This window comes from Leuresthes tenuis, unplaced genomic scaffold (genome assembly GCF_036924035.1).
Source record: "Leuresthes tenuis unplaced genomic scaffold, fLeuTen1.0.hap1 SCAF_8, whole genome shotgun sequence".
In the NCBI taxonomy this organism is placed as follows: Eukaryota; Metazoa; Chordata; class Actinopteri; order Atheriniformes; family Atherinopsidae; genus Leuresthes; species Leuresthes tenuis.
In genome coordinates, this window is record NW_027325362.1 from 5,968,463 (window position 1) to 5,990,489 (window position 22,027).

The 22,027-nt window shown below is 41.5% G+C and overlaps 2 protein-coding genes and 1 long non-coding RNA gene across 4 annotated transcripts; 2 read left to right on the forward strand and 1 right to left on the reverse strand.

Moving 5' to 3' along the window:
• Positions 1-1,002: 1,002 nt before the first annotated feature.
• On the forward strand, positions 1,003-1,411 carry LOC140312785 (uncharacterized). Its single transcript, XR_011917002.1, has 3 exons — positions 1,003-1,098; positions 1,184-1,265; positions 1,335-1,411. It is a non-coding gene; the product is annotated as an uncharacterized lncRNA (long non-coding RNA).
• A 1,743-nt stretch (positions 1,412-3,154) lies between these two features.
• tmem41ab (transmembrane protein 41ab) lies at positions 3,155-9,056 on the forward strand. Its single transcript, XM_072390328.1, has 5 exons — positions 3,155-3,528; positions 7,482-7,632; positions 7,745-7,906; positions 8,240-8,378; positions 8,469-9,056. The coding sequence occupies exons 1-5, from the start codon at positions 3,389-3,391 to the stop codon at positions 8,693-8,695; spliced, it is 819 nt and encodes a 272-aa protein (XP_072246429.1). The 5' UTR covers positions 3,155-3,388; the 3' UTR covers positions 8,696-9,056.
• A 2,156-nt stretch (positions 9,057-11,212) lies between these two features.
• gpr155b (G protein-coupled receptor 155b) lies at positions 11,213-21,100 on the reverse strand. Of its 2 annotated transcripts, none has more exons than XM_072390579.1 (20): positions 20,991-21,100; positions 20,307-20,514; positions 20,064-20,211; positions 19,841-19,970; positions 19,574-19,752; positions 19,321-19,473; positions 19,166-19,233; positions 18,507-18,678; positions 17,805-17,960; positions 17,221-17,304; positions 16,991-17,114; positions 16,819-16,903; positions 16,603-16,690; positions 16,151-16,370; positions 15,960-16,037; positions 15,491-15,645; positions 15,125-15,220; positions 14,926-14,990; positions 14,700-14,837; positions 11,213-13,461 (listed from the first exon to the last, which is right to left on the reverse strand). In XM_072390579.1, the coding sequence occupies exons 2-20, from the start codon at positions 20,462-20,464 to the stop codon at positions 12,945-12,947; spliced, it is 2,814 nt and encodes a 937-aa protein (XP_072246680.1). In that variant the 5' UTR covers positions 20,465-20,514; positions 20,991-21,100; the 3' UTR covers positions 11,213-12,944. The 2 variants fall into 2 exon arrangements, with proteins under 2 accessions (XP_072246680.1, XP_072246681.1); XM_072390580.1 differs by having other exon boundaries at positions 13,368-13,519.
• Between the last annotated feature and the right edge of the window lie 927 nt (positions 21,101-22,027).

Here is a 22,027-nt window from a genome sequence, read left to right on the forward strand (position 1 = left end):
TATGCTATATGGGAATTTAAGAAATCACAGGTGTGCATTAAAGACAATAAGTAGCAGTGTTATCAGTTCTGTGATATCTCATCTAGAGGCTTTGCACTGAAGTAAAAATGTAGCACTGAAATCCACTTCTGTGCAACTTTACTTTGGCCTGAAAGTGTGTGTCATATTTTACATTCCAACAATACGGACCAGGAAACTTAGAAGAACAAAGAACATCATTAAAACCTTGAAAGCAAGTTATAGGAACCACAATATTTGGTCATTACAACATGCAAATATTTAATTTGTTTGGAAGAAATTAGTTGTAAAAAGGTTCTATGTAAAATCACTGATGACTACAGAAATTAACTGCAAATTAATAAACAAGATTTTAAAACAAGTTTAAATGGCTAAAAATTTGTCTCACCACGTTGAAAAAACAGAACAAAAAGTCTTCTTTTGATTTTATATATATTTCATGTGTATTTTAGTGGTCTGACCTAAAGCTAAACAGTGTGTTTATGTGTGTGCACCATCAGTCTGACTTTTATTTTGATGAATCCAGACGTCTGAATCCTGCCATGACTGAGATGTCTCAGTGTTTCTGCTGAAGTTTGCATCAGTGAGCTTGTTAAATGCAATGTTTTGAGCTGGAGATCGACGTGCATAATCGAATTCTGTCAAAACTTTGAATAAGATCACTAACTTCCTGCAGAATTGAGTGTTTATAAATGGCTGTAAGACCAACAGTCTTTGTTTGATTTGCATGTAAAAACCCCTCAAACTAAAGCTCAACTGCACCACCATTGTTGTTCTTTCCCCTCATGTTGATTGTGCTGTCGAACACAATCCATTCAGTTAACCCACAAATCAGTTTGAGCAGCTTGGAGGTGTGTTCCAGGCTCTCTGCTTTTGATTCCAAAGAGTCAGTGATTTATTTTTGGAACAGTTGTTTTGTTTTTATTTTTCTAAAACTGACTCGGGCAGATTGTTGAGATTCTTTAAACATGTACACGCCCAACTGAAGACCTGTTTGTCTGGTGCTGTTTGTATGCCAATCATAACTCGGAGACACCAGAGTGTCTTACAGACCTGCAGCTTTGAAGTTCAATATCTAAGGTGGGTAACAGCTTTAATGTTTTACTTGATATAAATGATCATAAATGAAAAGCCGAGGACTCTGATTCTCCATGTTCTCTGGTAGAAAATGAAAACTCAGATTTTGTTCCTGCTCCTCGCTCTCGTTGTCGGACTTCAGGCTATCGCCACTGATGAGGACGCAGAGGGTATGTTTTTACTTACGTGAGGGTAAAACATCTGTGGAAGATTGATATCTGACAGCTCGTGTGCTCTAGCCTTAGTTATCCCAGAGGATGTAGCCCTCGCAGATATGCTGGGAGACCAAGTAAACAACGGAGGACCAGTTACACCTGAGAGGTGAATATCTTCATTTGTTTGGGTGTGAATTAAAAATGTTACCATACAAGTGCTTTCTGACTGCATCAGATATATTTTCAGATGAGGATGTCAGTCAGAAGTTTTCTTAACATTATAGGATGATGTTTTTTTCCTTCCGATTCTTTAACAAATTGGTGAAATTTCAAACTGTGGACACTATTTTGACATTATCTTAACTTACTCCTCCATTATCTTAAAGCTCCTGATCGCTTTAGAACTTATCTAATGTGACCATGCACATCCAGTCAATGCCATTTACTTGATAAAACATTTATGGCATCAGTCTCCTCAGCACTTAACATTTATTTCAGGGTTCAGAGGAACAGTGGAAACCTTTTTGCAAGTGTGTTGTGGTTGTGCTCTGATTAAATGATGTGTTTACACAGTTTATAACTCATGTTTTTTCCTTTATTGCAGGAAGACACGAGAGTGAAGAGGGAGAGGAAAGGGAAACACTTTTAAAAGCTTACTTTAAATATGTCTCATACTGTGCAAGCCAAAGCATGCTGAATAAATTAGGAAAGCAATCAAACACACCTTCCTGTTGTTGTTGTTACGTTAAATGTTAAAAAGAAAAGTTTTAAAAGAGAGACGGGATTTAGTTTTTTTAAAACATTACTGCTATTTGATCTTGGATTAGTCTGATTGTTTCTTCAACATTTTATCCATAGTTTATTGGGTTCTTAATCTAATATAAAAAGCCCGACATTTTAATCATTGTTTCATGAACATGAAAGTGGTGAAACAATCCGGAGAATGTTGCATATAACAATACCCTTCATAGCACCAGTCTGCCACAAAGTTTTCCATCAAAAACTACAATATAAGTCCAGATTATGTGATCAGACATAAAAGGGATTTAATTTTTCATTTTTAATGGAAGACCTGCTCTGGACAGATGGCAACAAAAATTAAACATCAGCGTTGCCTGTTTTTTAGACATTTTTAATCTAACATATAGAATAACTGTACAGACATTAAAGAAATGTACAAAACTGTGTGTTTCAGTCCACACCGACTTTTGCTTGGTGAACAATGACACCTGCAAACTATGTGGGTTACTTCACAGGTGCAGCAAGCCAGATTTCTAAAGCTTAATTAGACACACCTGAAACCATCTCCGGCAGGTCATACCAAGCAGCATCAGCACTGACAGGCCCACATACTTATGAAGGAGGCTCAAATCCCATTTTAAGTTAAAGCCACTTTTAATGTCAGGCTCACATGGGAAATAACACTGACATTAAAGTGAGATAAATATGTTGAATAAAAAAATAAAGTGAGCAGTAAAGCATGAAAGTCAAAACAAAGCTTTTTACTGTAGGAAGCCCACGTGGACAGTAAATCAGAGATATGTCTCTCTTTTCGGTCTTACTGCTACCTAGTAATACTTCTCGGTACCTGCGTTTTATATCTTCTACTTTGTCACCGCCTGATCTATAAATACAACCATTAAATCATCTGAAGCCTGTGAACTCCACATGAGCTTTAGCACGCCGCCCTCTGGTGGCCTGAACGCGTCATTGCACACCCATGCCGCACAAAAACAAACTAACTCGCCGGGCTCAGTATCTATTTGCGGGTAAATTGTTGACAAAGATGTTTGAAGTGTCAGCTTCAGGAAAAACCCGAACGCGAAGCGCAATAACACACCGGCAGTTTCTGTAGCTATCTGATACAGTCGCACAAATGTTCAGTGACTTTTCCATCACTCCGAAGAAAGTTGTTAGTCACCAGGCTGCCATATGATCCGTCTGCCGAACCCCGGTCAGAATGTCATCCGTCATATGCAGCCTGCTTCTCGGTAAACTACACCCTCTGTCCTCGGCGCCGTCCAACTGAACCACAACACGTCGACTTCATCCTCACGGCGGTCTTCCCCAGCGCATAAATTTAGCCCGAGTTTTCAGTGAAAGTGACCGGTGAACAACAAGTCTCTTTTGGGAGCAACATGCGCGCCTTAGCGGGACTAGCGGCCATCGTGGCGGCGTCAAGTGTCTACCTCTACCTGCTGTCGACGCACCTTCCACCGGGACCGAAGCAGCTCCAGGCTGCCTCTGAGGGGGAGACTGAGGAAGACCAAGGCTACAGGTAAAGATAGAGAAATTCCAGCTTCTAGCATTGGCATGGAAAAAACAGTTGTTGACATTATTAGGACCAAGTTATTCCTATTGGAACCCACACAAGTGGTGTCCTCAATGGTTCTACTTTAATGTAAAAGTTCTCAAAGTATCATAACACGTTGTCAAGGATGCTGCATTTCAGATGTGGATGATACATTATCATCTACCAGCAGGTAAAAGTCCTCTTTATGTAGACTGTTATTGGCATGAGCATTTAATCTAAGCAGCCAAAGTGTTTGTTTTTCTGACCATCATTGATTTAACATCAGACTTAATATTTAAATGAGCTGCAGGGGGTGTGGCCTGATTGACAGCTGTGTTTAAACTCAAACTGAAATGATAACTGGTTATTTCTAACAGTGGCCATATATAGTGACCCCCTGCAATGAATCGGTGCATCGTTATGAGCTGTCATCACAGTTTGGTGCGTTTTAGCATGTGGGAAGCAATCAGTTGCTTACAAAGTGCTCAAAGAGCCAACAAAAAGTCGGAGGAGTTCATCTCACCACCAAACACCCCATATAACAATCAGGATTTGATCTGATGGCATCTAATGAAAGCAAGCCCCGTCCACAGGGCTTAAAGGATCTATTGCTAACATCCCTGGGACCAGACGCTCCAGGACGCCCTCAGATGTTTTTCTCTCAACGCTTGAACTGGTCAAAGCTGTTTTGGCGACTAAAAGCAGATGGTCATGTTTGTAATGGCTGATCTGTGTATTTTCTCCCATCTGACAGCTTTTAGCCCTGTAGTGGTGAAAGGAGGGGGTAAAAATGGGCCTAATAAGACATTTTGCAGACATAAATGTATGCAGCAGATTATTTTATTACCCACTCATATCTCTTTTGAAAGTCCAGAAGTCAGTGGTACAGTGAGTCATAACTTGTGTTTATCTTCTCCTTTTATATTGAGTTCAGCATTTTATCTCTCAAATCAAATTTAAGTCTTTCATATTAACATAATTGATATTAATATAATTGATTTTAGATCAATGAATAGAGGCCTATTTTTTTCCTTATGCAAATCGATCATTTTTAATTAATTAAATCTACATTGTTACTGCTACTGAAAATAAATCCTGTCAATACAGCCCTCAAAAATGCTTTGTTTGATAGAACAAAGCATTTTTGCATCCTCTTTCAGTCTCCTCAGGTACATCTTTACACTGGCTTCCAGTCAGTCACAGAATAGATTCTAAAAGCCTACTGATGGTTTACAAATCCCAGAACAGTTTAGGCCCAAAGTACATCTGTGACATGTTCTGAGAATATAAACCCAGCAGAGCCCTTAGATCCAAGGACTCAGGTCAGCTGGTCCAGTCCAGAGTCCAGACTAAACACGGAGAAGCAGCATTTAGCTGTTATGCTGCAAACAAGTGGAACAAACTGCCAGAGGAGATTAAACTGTCACCAAATGTAGACATTTTTAAATCCAGGTTAAAAACATTTCTTTTCTCATGCGTCTATACATGAAATCTGCACGGTACACGGTATACTTATATAGACTGTTATATATATATTGTTTTTATTAATTTTAATTATTTTATTTCTTTCTATTTATATTCTTTTATATGTTTTTAATGTTTTTTCCGCTCCCTGCTACAATGCTTTTGTTTTTTGTTAAGCATTTTGAATTGTTTTGTACATGAAATGTGCTACAAATAAATTTGATTTTGACTTTTGCTTAATTGACCCCTCAGAATGTGTGTTTAAATGCGTCTATGTGATGGTGCGTATATGTTTGTCTCTCCATGTGAATCTGGAAACAGACAGAAAGTCAAGTTGCCGAGGGATGATAGAATAACACTGACCTAGACACTCTGATGCCAAGCACAGCATCTGTGTGTGTGTGTGTGTGTGTGTGTGTGTGTGTTTACACCGAGTAAATTGATATTACTCATGTTACACTGTTACGTATTCCTTCTGCTGTGTGCACCCACGGCATGTATAAAGTAATTTAAACATGTTGAGTGGGCACAGGACATAAACTGTGTGTTGGTGGACAGGCTGCATCAGCAGGCTGGTGGTTAATAATGAATATGATACTCCGTTATGGCTGAAGTCACTAACAACTGTCGTAGACGACATTAAACCTGAGATGACTGATAAAGGTCAACTTTACTTAATCTTGACCTATGTGTGTTATGTGAAGAAAGAGAGCGTTTCTCACGGGGTTATATGTAAGCCAAATTAAAAGTGCCTACTATGACACAACCCTCTTTGAATACTGTACATACAGTCATGCAGTTTCATGTGTCTGGGTGCTCAGGCATCATCACCCTGCTGACCAGTGACAGAGCAGAATATTTCTCCGCTGACCAGTAGAAACGAGGAATACTGAATGTCAAAGCAGGTGGCAGAGGAAGCCGGCATCTTGAGTTTCAGGGGGGGATTTTGGGCTTGTGTGAGTTTTGAGAATCACTTTCTACCCTCCGCTCAAGTCTACAGGCAGCGACACTATTTCTGTCCTTCAATCAAATGTGTCCAGTTACTCTTCCACTCGGCTCCGCACACACAGACACTAAAAACAATCTTTCTTTCTGTTTGTTTCTATTATAAAAGTTTTTTTTATCACATTTTGATGCATGAAGCTTATGTTTAAAGAGCATTTTAACTCTAATTATACTCACATCTGTAAAGCGAAGTTCATCCTTGCAGTTCTCCACCTCGTGAGTGACAACGGACACCAAAACTGACGTCACAAAACCAACACAATTCGGGCACTTCGGTCTCGCTTTGGCTGGAAGCACACTTCACAATTTTTAAAAAAGTTTCTCTCAAGGGGCGCCTTTGAAAAAGAGGAAGAGCTGCAGGGAAAATGTGCAAGCTGGCTCGTCTCTACAGGCATCTGTACGATCCATCCATCAAAACCCATGAAGTTACAACTATTTCAGACATCACAAAACCCATCAGATGTTAATAGTAAAACTGATCAAGTGAAACTGTCCTTCATGTTTCTCTATGAATGATTCAGGTCCTGCACGACCTCTTCCAGTGTTACTAGTGCTGTATTATTTTCTCAGTAGTGGCACCAACAGTTTAGGATAAAGACTGCAGCAGGTGGAGTGCATATTAAGCACCAGTACAGACAGTTGTGGGGCTTTGTTGATGTAACATTTTGCTCACGCAATGACCAATCATCAGCCCTTAAAGGGGAACTCCAGTATTTTTAAACCTAGACCTTATTTCTGGCATGAAATACTTTTATCTACTCACCGAGAACAGTTTGGTGAAAGTCGGCGTCCTTTGGAAGATATTTAGATTCGAACGGGGGCATAGACGATGCAGCCTCTAAATAAGGCATTATCTGTCTTTATTTCACCAATACTTTAAGACGAATGAATGAATGAAGGCGTAATATTGCTCTGTTAGCTCATAGCTGCTGTGTTGTTGTTATTGGCGGCTATCGGGGGGCTTGTAGAGGGCTTTTACACACTCATCTACTGGGATGACGTCATTGATGCCCGCCGCTGCAGCACAGCTCATTCACTCCGGTAAGGACGTCCATCGTACTCAAAGTTGTCGTCCACGTCGTCAAAATCTGATAAATATCCTGCCATGTTGCACAAAACTATCAGCAGCAAATTAGGTGTCAAGTTAGCTGACTGTCACAGAGCACGGAGTAAATAAGCTGTGCTGCAGCTGCGCGCGTCGATGACATCATCACCTGTCCGTGTTTGCACAGTAGGTGGAGTTGTTTGTGCACACAAACGACATGAGCGTTAGACTTATGTTACATGATAATATTTGATCAGTCTCGTGCGCAGTCACCTGCTCTGACAGGTTAGCACAACACTCGCTGCTTGATGAGGGGACCAGTTTCTTGGGTTTGTTTGTGCATGAAACAGCTCGTTCATGATAAATCTTATAGCATAGAAAAAAACATGTTAAAATGTGATGTCTTGTGTTTATTTCTATCCAGCCTGAAGTTCCCATCGGACTTGGATTCTCTGCGGGAGCTCGCAGAGATGCTCAAGTTTTATAAAAGAGAAAATTACGGCTACGTTCTGCTGCTGTTCTGCAGCGCCTACCTGTATAAGCAGTCTTTCGCCATACCTGGCTCCTCCTTCCTGGTGAGACTCACACAGAAGCTAATTAAATGATCCTGATAGAGGCTCAGTATGCTTAAAAACATGCAGTCTGATGGAGTGTTTTTTCTTGGATCCCCTTACCCCCCTTCTTCAGAACATGTTAGCTGGTGCGATATTCGGGCCTTGGGAGGGCCTGCTGTTGGCCTGCCTGCTCGCCACTTCAGGCTCCACTATCTGCTTCCTGCTGTCCTCCGTGTTTGGGAAGCAGTATGTTGTTCACTTCTTCCCTGAGAAAGTGGCCTTGCTGCAGAAGAAGGTAGGCCTGTTTTTGCAGCACTTCACATTTGTAACACAAGGATGTTGACTGATAATTTTCTCTTTATATTGTTTTAATTTTTTATCTGCTTACATCAACATTGATTAGTGTTATATCCTGTCATCAAAGGTCATATAAATACAGGCAATAAATGCTAAATAGGGATGCTCCAAGTCTTTCATGTGCTCTCTTCTCCTAAATTTGGTGACAACCCCCCCCCCCCTTGATTATTTTTCCCCTCAAAGTTTCCACTTATCCATTTTTGATTTTCTCTCATTTCTTACATCCTTCTGTCATCCTTCTCATCCTGTTTTTTCTCCCTTGCTCCGTCAGGTGGAGGAAAATCGTAGCAGCTTATTCTTCTTCCTCCTTTTTCTTCGTTTCTTTCCTATGACACCGAACTGGTTCCTTAACATCACCTGTCCTGTCTTAAACATCCCTGTATCCATTTTCTTCTTCTCTGTGTTAATAGGTGAGCTCCCACACATACAGCAGAGCATGTTAAAAAACAACAGAAACACTGATAAATTCAAACATTGATCACCAAGCTCTCTCCTTTTAGGTTTGATCCCCTACAACTTCATCTGTGTCCGTACGGGCGCCATCCTCTCGCAGATCTCCTCCCTGGATGACATCTTCTCCTGGGGGACGCTCGCTCAGCTCCTGGCCATCGCCCTCATGGCTCTCTTACCCGGAGCGCTGATCAAACACTTCAGCAAAGCTCACCTCAAGGTGGACAGCAATGGTACAAGCCAGGCTGACACCAAGCAGGACAGGAAGACACGATGATGGTGGGGTGAGAAAGGACTTCATGGAAGTTCATGGCAGAGGAACTGAGGTGGAGGGGAAAACCTCCACGTGTTGGCATGTGACCTTTTATCTACGCCAGCCATGTGATTTGTGTAAGGTCACCCTACAGGCTCATCGTTCTCAGGATATGATCTGTTCTGAATTGCCCTCTGATCATGTTTCAACAGGTTTTAGTACAGTTTCCCCTAAGATTTCACAATGGTAATACACACAGCTAAAGTTTTAGGGGACTTTTCTTAGATGGACACTGACTTTCCTTTATTTTCCTCTGAGGAAATACCTGCAAAGCTGCTGAGGTTGTTTCCGAACGACCAGAAATGTTTTTAAAAGCAATACAACTAACAGCCTTGGGATTATTGGATTGACCTTGGTGTTTAATGTTTGAAAAGGCTGCGGCTGATGATTTATTTTCATTGGCTGTTTGGTTAATTGATTCCTCATTTTTATCTGTAAATGTTAGAAAATGTGAAAATGTTTCTGACTTTCTCATCACGACTGCAAGTTTTCTTTGACCAGATTCGTTATTGAACAGAACGTGTGATGAGCTTTGTTTTTGTTTCAGCTGCAGTGTTTAACACTGAGGAATTATTTATGAAATATGGAGATTTAGATTACTTTTTTAATGAATTCCTCCAAACTAGACTAGATAGAACAAGCAAAACTCAGCAGAATTTTCACAGTCAGTCACATCCTTACTTCCTACTCTGTTAGTAAGTTCTTGAGTTTTGTATTTTAGAAATGGTGCCTTAAAGAGTTCTGTTATATTGTTTTTATTTTTTCCTTTTTACTCATTGCACTGAATGCTGTTCATGGTTTGTTTTTCCAGTTATTAATGTGGGCTCATGATGCTGCCACTGTGCTGAGTAATCAGATTTTTATCCCACTAAGTCTCGAGTCACCTTCTAAACATGGGAACTGGTATGTTCTGGCTTTAACAAACCAGGGGCCAGATGCATAAACCCACTCACATCTCTGTGTGTGCATTCACATTCTTTTCACTAGATTTATGTTCATTTGCCTGATTTCCACTCCTGCTTTTAGTGGGTGTCGACACTCCAAAAGAGATCAACAGAACACCATTGTGGCAAAAAACTGAGCCAGAAGATCAGAGCAATCTCCTCTTCCTAAAGTCGTATCAGCATTGGTCTAAAAGCACCAGTGTTCCTCATGCACAGCCATAACACACGGCCACAATTTTTTATAGCAGTTACATAAGAAATGAAATCATGAATGAGAAACAATATCAGGAGGAAAAAATCAGTCATATTAATGAGCATATTTTATGTTAATGTTAATTATGACCATGTGAACACATGGATACATGAGGTTTGCACATTGTTACTGCACATGCTTCCTTTAATAACACTGGTTTGTGTGTTTTTGTGTGTACACATTATTTATTTTTCTGGATGTCAGTGCAGACACATTGCTCTGCTGTGTATAGTGACCAGCTGCACTGTGCTGATCATTAATTCCCGGTGCTCATGTTTACTCACTAGCTGCAGTCGCTGCGTCTCCAGAGACTTAAAGGAGAAGAAGTTTAAATGTCTCACGGTTGAGCGTCTGTTCTTTATCCAAAGCGCTTACACATGTCTTAAAGTGGCTGCAGCTGTTCTCACAGGTGTGATCTTCTCATGACGTCGATAACGACAACCTGCATCATTTCTTGCTTTTCTTAACCCATTTATGTGGGTTTTTTTTAGTTTATTGAGCTGTGCTAAAATATAAATGCATATCTTTACAGTCAGAGTTTTAGAAGAACTGTGACATCATCAGCTCCTGAGGCTTTTTGCTCAGCCTCTATCACATTTGTAGTTGATCAACATGTTAATGATGAACACAGTAAGAGTCAGTGAGTCTCATTTTAGGCATCCGTGCAGGAGAAAAGGTAAAACCCATGACTCGACACATCTTTCCAGCTGGGATTGACTTACTTTTTTTATTTTGAAATGCAGACAGTCATGAGAGGATCACATCATGTGCTCCTGTTAATATGAAGCTTATAAGCAGGGGCGGTGTTGCACTACAAAAGTCTGTAGAGAATAGTCTTAAATTCTGTTTTTTATTAACTGAGATGCTGCCAGAGCGGCAAAGCTTTTCTTAAACCTGAAGTGTACGTTGGGTTGTTTGTACGTAGTTTCCTTTCAGTGCAGTTCCAAATGATGTGAGTCTAGCACAAACTGTGAACTTGTTTAACGCACTGAATGTTTTTATCTACAGGTTAGTCACTGAGTTAGAAAGATAAATAAAGGGTTACCTTTTTTAACAACACAGTGCAGTTCTTGTGTTGAATTTACCTAGCCTGCAGTTTTAAAGAGCTTTTTGCGTGAGTTGTGGATGATTTTTGTTCTCTTCTTTGATTAAAAAAAAAAAGCTTCCTCTTTCACAGCATTTTTTAAATCTACAATATTGCCCCTAATGCTGTTTTCTTTTTGTGTTTAATTAATTAAACTATTTTACAATCTGAATCAGTAACCTGGGAAGTGAAATGCAGAATTTTGGATACAAGTGGTGTTTTATTCATGTAACAGCTTTACTCAGGAAACAAAGAAACTCAGACAATTTTGTTCATGCAAAACACACACACACACACACATCTTCACATTAGTTGAGGGAAGCACAAAAAAAACTAAAATGTGCATCAACTCATTAAACACATGGACCTGATGTTGTGAAATGCTTAATCTGGTATAGAGTCACATTGCCGAAGATAAAAAGGTGGAAATATTGTACACGAACATGGAAATTTATAGGAGGCCTGTGACTCTTTGGACGTTATGCCTTTGATGAAAGGTCAGGGGTCAACAAGTGAACACAGATTTAGCTTGGAGAACAATGAATATCTGCACAAGGTTAAAAGAAATCTGGCCAACAGATGGTTTACTCTGAAGTTATAAAAGTTTCACAGCACAAACATTCACAGTCAGCATCAGTGTAACATTAGTGAGGTTTTGTCCCTTGTCTAGTAAATGTGCATATATCCCCATCCGCTTTCTACAACCTTACCAACTTACTGTAAACATTATAGAAGATTTGAACTCAGCAGCAACCTAACAGGCAAATAGCAGCTGTAAACAGTTATGTTGATTTCTGTAGATATGACAAAAGAAACTAAAATAAAAAAAAGATCAGCGAGTAAAAAAATTCAATTGGATATATTTGTTTTGTCACAGTAATTACATGCTTTAGTTTTCTCAACTAATTAAGCTATATCTAGTTAGAAAGGCATCTGATTTTTTTAGGCTTGTTTTATACACTGTTTAAATGATTCCATTTGACTAAAAATATCAGTCCTGAACAACTGCATCAAACCGACAGAGGCGACATAATTACAAGATGCAACGATAAGCATCTTCATCGCAACGGAAACGTCCAGAGTTGCATAATTCAAACCTGTGAGGAACAAAGTTATTGAGTCAGTGCAAATGGTTCAGTGCTGAGCAGACGTCTGTGCTGCTGAGGCATGCAAGTAGTCGGTAGAGACGAGAGTGGTTCAAAGACACAACGTGCAAAACAAAATACTGAAGTAACAGGCTGTTTCAGGGTGAAAACACTCACAGCAAGAATGGCACGGGCTTTCTGTCCATCACCTTAATGTTCCGCTCCATTTGTCCTCACACCACCGGTACACAAAGTCTCATGATACTTGGGGACGAGGCTGATGGATGGCAACCTTTCCTTAAAAACACGTATGTACAGAAATAGTCATGAAGAATCATTTTGTGTGTGTGTGCCACATCTTGGACTGCGGTTTAGGAGTGGGAAACAGAAATAAAAGTACTTGGTCCAGAGTTTGGAGGGTTCAAGTCCCAGCAGGCTGTTTCTTTCTTTTATTTTTTAAACAGCAGCTGAAGCAGATGTTTCTTTTCTTTTTCACTCCACCTTTAAATACAGCCCCTCGGTGGGTTCAGCTAACTATCAGATCTGGTCTGCAGGGGACGCTTGAGTGGACAAGCAATCGGACACTACAGCAAGGAGCATCAAATGTACTGTTTCACAACAACTTTATGGTGCAAAACTGCCACAACTGTCTCCCAAAAATAACTTTTATGGAATTCTGCAGAGAAGATGTGGGTCTCTCAAATAATCCAGTCAGTGTTTAGCTGCTGCTGTAAAACGTGCACCATAAGGCACTTCTGCTTTGGCACCCAGCCATGCTAGTTGCAGCGTGACACCTCAAAGTCTTCAACCTCTTTCTCATTCCCCCCCTCCTCCTCTTCTCTTCCTCTCAAATGCTCTGGGACCACCTCTCCCCCGGTGTAAAGCGGTACAGCAGGGCGGGGTCGTCCTCAAAGCTGTGCTGGCCTGTCAGATGATGGAGCACTCCGCCCTGCTGAAGCCGGACGCCGTAACGTAGGGCCTCGGATCGTCCAGCACACAGCCCTCGTTCCACCAACCAGTCAACTAAGTCGCTACCTTGAAACAGGTTTTCAAGATGGGGCTGGGGTGGGCTTGGAGCAAGATCATGCTGGTATAGGTGATGAGGATTGGCAGGATTGAGAGCTTGGTCAGACTGTAGTTGGGAGCTGTGCTCCTCGTGTGCATTAAGGGTGGGTTCATCCTCTGGCTCTGGGTTGGCTCGGGACTGATGTAAACTTTGGCCACTGGATGCAGCTGGGCGGGTATTTTGGTGCAGATTCTGTGACTCGTGGTCTGGTTGCTCCTGAGGATCCGGATTTGTAAGTAGGTACTGGGGATGGAAGGGCAAGTGTCCAACTTCATTCTCCTCTTGTCCTCCTCTAAACCTGTGCAAATCAGAGGAAGGATTCACCTGTCGAAGCGTTCACACTCTCCCCTGAGCCACTATGGTGTGATGGTGAGGAGGGGAAGGATGAAACAGCCATGCAAAGAGAAGCGGGCAGAGGTCGAGGAAAGAGAAAGCAAAGAAAGGATTCATTAATCAGAGAAAACTGCAAGGAACAGCAGAAATGTGTTAGAAGAAAAGCAAAGAGCAGCACCCAAGTTTCACATAAGTGTTTGTAGTGGTGTGGCTAGAATTCATATTCAGCCTTTACACATAGAAACAACAGTCTAAATAAACCTTATGGCTAACTGTGAACAGCCATAATGTGGAAGTTAACAGGATAAGAAGCTATCATGCAGGGTCAAAGAAAAAAAAAAAACAGAATCAAAGGTGAAATAAAAGCTTCAGAAAGTCTTTCCACAGGTTTAACTCCTATTTTTAAAACAAGTACCGTATTCTGCGCACTATAAGGCTCACCTGATTATAAAGCGCACCCTCAATTATGGGGTCCATTTCTGCACTTAACCCATAAATAAGGCGCACCTGATTATAAAGCGTACGTATTACCTGATGTTCTCTGATTGGTTTATCGCTGCCAGCACAGTAGTGTATGTTTTATGTCCCTGTGTCAGCGGGAAATGGTCCGACGGTCAAGGACGACATCATCTGTGGTTTTTACGCTTATAAACTTATAAACTGCACATTGGTCTGCATCACCCACGTCAGACTGAAGAACAGGCACTCACTGGGAAATGGGCAGAAGCATTAATGATGACACGATTCAATCGCTAAGTATGAGCTCGATACGATCTTCGCCCCATTCAGAGTGAATGACTGGGCTGGGATCCGCCTGACCCTGGATTCACACCAACGCAAAGCGAGCGATGGAAGTGGCCAGTTGCCATTCATTTCCAATGTACGAGAGCGAAGAGGCGCGGCAAAAGTGAACGTGGCGGTGAGCGGCGCCAAGGGAGAGCGGTGAGTGATGCAGAGGGGAGTTAATGCCCCGATGAATGCTTGGCGCTTCCCGCGGTAAATTCAAAATGGCGGTATCCGTGACAGATAAAGTGCACCGGATTATATGGCGCATGGCCGTTTTTTGTGAAAATTTAAGGCTTTTAGGTGCGCCTTATGGTACGGAAAATACGGTACATGTTATGTGAAGAATGTGAGTGAAATCATGTTCACATGTGCTTTCCAAACTGAAGGGGAAATGCACACATAAACTATCGCTCTTACCTGCGTGTGTGTACTATGTCTTGTACACACTGGTCTTTATGGTAGCGCACAAACTGAGTACAGGTGAGTCTGACCTCCTCGGGTACACCTGATGGACTCAAATCCCCACTGTTCCTGCCCTGCCACAGACTGAGTATCCTTGAAAAGAAAAAAAAGGATCTGATCAGAATTTGATCCCAGATTAGGTTAAAAACCACGATGGATGAGTTCTGTAGTCTCGGCTTACCTCTTCTTGAACGGCAAAATGATAAGGTGTCTGTCCAGACCGAAAATCCCAAAAGACAAGAAACCCTGGGATGAAAATAAAGATTTTCTCATTTAAAGGACAGAGTGAGAGTTGAACTTTTTCATTTGAAACAACTCGTGCACACATCTAGAGTGCGCATGTGCATGTGCACGTGCACTAAGAGACAAATAGATGTTACCTGTCCGTAGTTTGCCACAGCACAGAAGAACTGCAGCTCAAGGTAAAGCCTTCCTGGATCTTTGTTGAACAACCACCACAGACAGCTGGACAGGTTCTGCAGACAGGGCATCGTGTGGTGCAACACACAATGAGAAGCTGGAGGCACCACTTACATGAATAAGTCTGCATTACAGTGACACGTGGCTTCTAAACTCTGTTTCATCTACGGTCAAACATCCATGAGGCAGATTTGCTTCTTTTTCTTTTAATTAGTACTTTTTTAAAGTAAAATATCTGGATAAAAAAATTTATATATTGGACCTTCCACCCTCAATCACCTCAGTAAACTCACATCTTTTTTCACACAGACTTCTTTTACTCTTACCGCCAACAGGCTGACGATGAGCAGCAGACTGAGCAGAACGTGTCTCACAGTCTGCTTATCATCTGTAGTTTGAAGGCCCGGTGGAGGCAGATTCAGTGGCTGCTCTGAGGTGGAAGAACTCGGCTGCTGCCCATCACACAGCGCCCCGCTGTGGCCTGGAGAGGAAACGCAGAATTACGAATCACACAACTGGAAATGTTATGTTGATGCTGAATGTGTAGAGTTAATCTGAATTTACATTTAACTATTCAGAACACAGTTGGCTATGTTTTGGATTCATTAACATTACCTGTAGTGACAGAAAATGAACAATTACAAGAAGGTTTAGTTTCTTATATTTGAGAAGAAATATAAACAGCAAAGGATTTTATTTCACATTTCAGAATGAATTTCTCTACTCCCAGTTCAAAACTGTCTTTGAATAGATTCGTACCAGAGGGAAAATAACATTAAGATACATCTTTGTTACCTGTACCGTTTGTGTGCTCCCTCTGTGTGCTGGCTATCATGTCTGGTATAGCCTCAAGAGGAGAGAAGCCGAGGAGTTCTGCACAACAGTACAACAGAAAGGGTTCAAACATTTTCCTGTGGGGTACCTGCTGAGTATGAACTGGTTAAAGTCGTAGTGTACGCCATCACAGACATGTGGAACAGAACTACCTGAGTTTACGCTGCAGGCAGGAGAATTTGCCAGCTGTGTTTGCTGTTGCTGCTGATCATCCAGGTCAGCAGCAGCCCTCTGCTCATCATTGATGCCTATTACAGCAGCTCTGCTCAGGGCCTGGTAGCCACTCTGTTCCCTGTCTCCCTGGCTGAGACCCATCAGGGATATTGCACCGAGGGCCAGGCTCACTGCAAGAACCACTGCAGAGCTGATTATCTGGATCAGCAGGGAAAGGAATATGAATTAAACTTGGTGAACAGAATGCATTCTGGGATTTCAGAGTATTGCTAACCCTAAACAAAAACCTGGGTCATTGAGGTTGATTTTTTTCCCAAATGTGGTCCCTGAATTTCACTGTGATTCCAATCCAAATAATATCAAACCTGAATATGAAGTTAACAGACTCGAGCAAAGGGAGACATTTTGTGTAGTGCGGAGTTGTTCCAACCTGAGCTCTGCCATAGAAGAAAGCAGAGTCGATGGTGTCTGTCCTCTCTCCTGCTATCAGAAGACATCCAACCATCAGGAAGGGAACCCTGAATAAGCAGAGACAAAATCCAGGCCAAACAAATTCATATGCAGTCAGTAAATCTATTGTATATAGAATATAGTTAACCTCAATCGTCTCTAACACTATGTGTATATGTGTGTGTGTGCAACCTACCCCCAACCCAAAGTCATGAAGACTCCCGGTCGGAGTCTGAGCAGATCATCTCTGTTCGTCAGAGCCAAACAGAGGGGTATTAAACCTGAAAAAATTATTTTAATACTTCATTTATATGCTTCACAAAAACCTATGTGGCCCGCTTGAGTTCCTCACAAGTACATATGTTTACCTGCCCAAATGTATGTGCTGTACAGAGACCCGTACAACAAAGTGAAGGTGAGGATTTTGCCGATGAGATTATCCTCTTGTTTCACCAAGAAGTTCCACAAGATCATGCTGACACACACTAAGAACTGTAGAATAAAGCACAGAGGGTTATGGGAGGGTAAATTTGAAGAGCTCCGTTAACATTACCTGAACATCACATGCTGTATAACATATTCAAAAGGAACCACTGACCTGAGCCAGGAAAAGATTTAACACAAAGAGGTGAGGAAGTCTGGTAAATTTTCTGCTGAGCAGCATCACTGCTATGGTCCACACCTGAGAGCAGACAGTGAAGTTTAAATCAGGGACTCTTTCACGCACATGTTTCAGCAACGTTCTGTTTCAAAACCAATGCCTCATGCTACCCTGTAATCCAACACAAGTATAGCCAGGTATCAGTTTACCAGCAAAGCTGATCGGAAGCGAACTTTTAGAAAGAACCACAAAAATTAAAGCGAATGTTTCCAATGACTTGTTGGAGGCAAATAAACCTATACTGGCAGAGGGCGGTGGTACAGACTACGTTGCTTGTGGTTGTAACACAGGAAAAGAAGCAGTTTCATAACCTGAATCAAAGCTCGAGGAGGAGAAAGTTCTAATAACTGCAGTGGACATCCAAAACGGGGAAATGGAATGAGCTCTTTTTTAGTAATTACTTCCATTTCTGAAAATGTGAGCACCTCAGCATTACTCCCTCTTTCACTGACTGGACCAATGAGGGATTTTAAAAACACCGGGCTTGACATCAGTGACAAACATGTGACAAAAACACTTACCAAAGCTATGAGGCTGACAATGCTGATATTGAAGCTAACGTTTTCAAGCTCTGTCACGAGGGGGGTTGGATCCATTAAAGGGATTGTCAGCAACCAGGCTGACACATACATGATCGGTGCAGACAAAAATGTACCGATCACCATCCCTGATGTTACCTAAAGAAGGACAGACAGCATAAAGCCACTTACATATTTACATCATTTCCACATCTTCAAGAAGAAACAAAAATTTCATAATTTTGACTTAATTAAAGTTAAATTGATTCAGTTTAGTTAAGTTTAAGTTGATATAAGTACTGAAACAGAAATAGTTGATACTGAAGGTGCTTCTGTTTTTCACAAAATGACAAACATTCCAACATTAAGTGGAAAAATGTGACTGCGCATTGTGAGAAGCATTACTTCGTATTGTAAAGGCAACTGAATGGCAAATAACTACCAGAAAATTTCCATTTTCTTTGCTATGTAGCTGTGTGTGCCATGTGACGGTCGAGAGAAAGTGTCTGCGATGTGAAATGAAAGATCCAGAGATGGAAAAACATTCACGCATAGCGGGAGGTAATCTCATCTTTTTTAACCATTTCAAATTTCTAAACGTTTGAAACTAAGTGTTGTTGCTTTATTAATAGGAAGTAAATACTGTAATACAAGTTTCGTGTGTGCCGCTGTTTAAAGGAGGATCACAACATCTGCAGAACTCACCACCTCCAACTCCATGTTATATTGTCCAGCATAGATGGCCACACTAGGCGCAGTTGGGAAGACTCCGTACAGAAAAGCAAAGTTTGACAAACTTGTGTGGTTGGAACTTGTGCTGTTCACTCCAACATCCAAAATGTCAACCATGTCTTTGCAGACCAGCGGCATCACCAGGCTGGAAGGAGGATGAGATTAAAAACGTGGCAATTAATATAAATGAGAAGCAATTTTAGTCTAAAATACCAAAATGCTTCAACTGCTCTAACATCCCAAAGAGTGTACACTAAAATAGCACATCAATATTTAGATGTAGCTACTTGTGTGACAAAATGCGATCCATCACCTGATCCATAACCGTTCTAATCAAAATATTTCAGAGAAGGACTACCTTAGAGGTAAAGGACTGAGAATGTCTGAGGCTAGAGTGCTGAAGTGGGCCAAATACTTAAAACACAGCTGAACTTTAGTCACGTGCTTGCTGAAAGGGGAAGATTCTTCGTTGTTATGTCTTTATGTCCCATATGGTGACTTATATTTGGCACTATATAAATAAAACTAAGTTGTAATGAACTCAAAATAACCCAGTCCAACACCCTCACTAATTATGACAACCAGCCCAAACCTCCATCACACACATGCTCATTCATCCAAGTCTCACTTACAGTTTGGCTGTGATTAGGAGTATCAAGGCAACTCCCGTGTCCCGTGTTAGTTTTCTAAGCTGGCCCACCTGCCACACAAAAACAGACATTTGTCTTAACGGTGGTGTCACCCTTCATTTTTTGGGCTTCTAAGTGAACCTGAGGTTACAGTTCACCATAGTGAGGCCAAGGTAGAACAACGCTGCCCCTCCAAAAGAGTTGGCTAATCCGTCTATGAACTCCGACAGCACGGCAGGAATCTGCTGGCCCAGGGCAAAGTGGGAGATGATTCCCACTATCACCATGAACACTATTGGGTTCTTCAACACCTTGACAGATAAAAATCATAGAAAAGAAAAATCCTTAAAGTTCAATATACAAACAGACTTGTCCCTGTTGCATAGATATGTCATAAACACCTTGATATACCTGTAAAAGTACAACTCCCAGGATGCCAAGACTACTGCTCTGTGTCTGGCTGGCCTGCTTCCACCGCTGCACTTCACAAAGAGCAAAACCGATAGGATTGAGAAGCATGAGGGAGACGGGGGCAACCAGGTATATGTACTGGAGGTATTCTGGATATGTGCTTCGATACAAAGCATCGACTAGAATAATGGAGACAGAGAAACACAAGGAAATTAGAGGAGATTTCTCAGCTGATAACTTAGAAAGTCAGAGTTCTGTCCGTCTTACCAATCGGATATCCCAAGGCAAAGTCATTACTCTGAGTAGCAAAGATGGCATACAGACCAGCTTTGCTGTATCTGCTGTCTGGACTGGCCACCATCAGTGTCAATACACATACCAGCACAAATACTGTCACCTAAAAACAAGATGGGATAAGATTTCACCTACTTGTTCAACCAAATAGAAAAGTATACACATATTATAATAGAGTGACAACTAAGGCACAAACCTTCGCAACCAGAACACTCCAGAGAAACGCCCATATGACGTCTCCAAAGTCTAAGAGCACCATGTTTTTAAAGAGCAGTGCTGGAAGAGCAAACTTTGACACAAAGTTCCCCAAACCCTTTGCCTGACTCCCTGTGATTATATCAGCCCTACAAGGAGAAACAGAAGGAAAGCAACCAGGTTAAAACTTTAACTTCAGTCCCAGGAAAAACTTGTGAATGTTACTGTTTCAGCACACACTCACCTGCCAGCTATATAACCACACAGTATGATGCCAAAGCATTCAAGGAGAGCTGGGAACAGCTTATCGATAGACATATGGGGCCCCGCTGCAGAGCCCGCCGGCATGTTATGGGAGATGTTCTTCCCATGGATCAACACGTAGGTGCTGGCAGTGTCCATGGTGATGATGGGATGCGTATCAGTGGGGTCAGGTGATGAGTATCAGCACTCTGCAGTAAGGCACGTATATGAACAACAACAGGCAGGGATGAGTCCAAATGGGAAAGATACATATACAAAGAATGAGAGTGAGCAACTGATGTGGAAATTATGCAAAGCTATATCTCTCCCTTGGATGAAATCCCGAAAGAATATTCTAAGATCTAAAGAGGAGCGTATAGAGGTTGGCGCAGGGAGCCTTGAACCTCCAGTTACGCATCTGTATTAGCATTAGCTTTGTTAGCACGGTCAGGTCAGTCTGTTTCATTAAAAGACATGGGATGTTGACAATGTAGGAAACTAAAATCACTGTAATGAAACATCAAACAGTTTACAGTGTAACCCGCTTTCCACGACGACTCAATTGTCATTGTCAGCTGACCGTTAAAGCTAGCATTGCGGCATGCTAAAAACAATTTAACGGGCGCGGTATGCTGCACCAGCGCAACTGACCTGAGTATATTATCTAAGACATCACATTTCTTACCTCTGTATCTCATTCGTCCATTATTACCCAAAATAAAAATACGCCAATGTAGCTCGTTGACCAAGATCTTGTTTTTGCAGTCTGGGATGAGGGGCGGTCCTAACGTGACAGCTGCGACGAACGGAAACGCCCTGAAAAAAGACTGACAGTCAAATCAGCCAATCATTGCTGACATAGGCTTCCAACAACGTGAAGCGTCATAGTTGGGGAACTAAATTAATATTTTGGACACAAATGCTCATTATGTACATTTTTAACACCTATTTTTTTTTTTATATGTGACTTAATCTGCAGGAATGACAAGCTGAAGATGCTTGATAATATGAGCTGCAATAACTGCACTGCAATAGTACTGATGACTGACTTAATTTCCTTCATCATATTGACCAAGGGTGGGAAATCAACACTGTGGGCAGGATTTGCACCAACGCGGGGATTCCCCATTGGATTTCAAATCCAACGCCTTAACCACTCTGCCATCACAGCTCCAACAAGAAAGTAATCGAATACTGGGGGGCAACAGAGTATCTCTTGACACAAGGTTTCTATGAAAATAGAATGAGATTTTTATCCAAAACATCTTACACATAGATGAATAAGCTTTATTATTCCCGCCTTACGGAAAAGACCCACCATAGGTCCCTACCTAGGGTAGGTCTAGGTGACATAAGTAGACTCGTTGAGTCTATGACAGTTTATAAACAGGTTCAGAAGTGTGAAGTATGAGTTAGGTGTATTAATAGAGGAGGTGTTCTCTGAATAGGTGAGTCTAATAACACCTCTGCTCCGATAGTGTTTGTTAGCTTGTTCCACCATCACAGAACCACAAATGTAAGTTTGGTCTGAGACTGCCTTATGCATAGAGAAGACTTTACCAGATAATGATCCATTAGGAACAGAAGCCTCATTAACTGAGCTCAAATAACTCTGTAGGCAAGTATTAGTGATTCAAATATGATTTGAGCAGACATGGGTAGCCAGTGGAGTGACGCGTCCTTTTTGGTTAATCAAACACCAGACAGGCTGCCACATTCTGG

Excerpts from the sequence above, each read along its gene's own strand:
- tmem41ab (XM_072390328.1), top strand. The coding sequence starts at position 3,389 with ATGCGCGCCTTAGCGGGACTAGCGGCCATCGTGGCGGCGTCAAGTGTC. Across the intron at positions 3,529-7,481 it reads GAGGAAGACCAAGGCTACAG|CCTGAAGTTCCCATCGGACT; the intron begins GTAAAGATAGAG and ends ATTTCTATCCAG. Across the intron at positions 7,907-8,239 it reads TGGCCTTGCTGCAGAAGAAG|GTGGAGGAAAATCGTAGCAG; the intron begins GTAGGCCTGTTT and ends TTGCTCCGTCAG.
- gpr155b (XM_072390579.1), bottom strand. The coding sequence starts at position 20,464 with ATGGACACTGCCAGCACCTACGTGTTGATCCATGGGAAGAACATCTCC. Across the intron at positions 19,753-19,840 it reads TGCCTTGGGATATCCGATTG|TCGATGCTTTGTATCGAAGC; the intron begins GTAAGACGGACA and ends CCATTATTCTAG. Across the intron at positions 16,691-16,818 it reads TTCATGACTTTGGGTTGGGG|GGTTCCCTTCCTGATGGTTG; the intron begins GTAGGTTGCACA and ends CTGCTTATTCAG.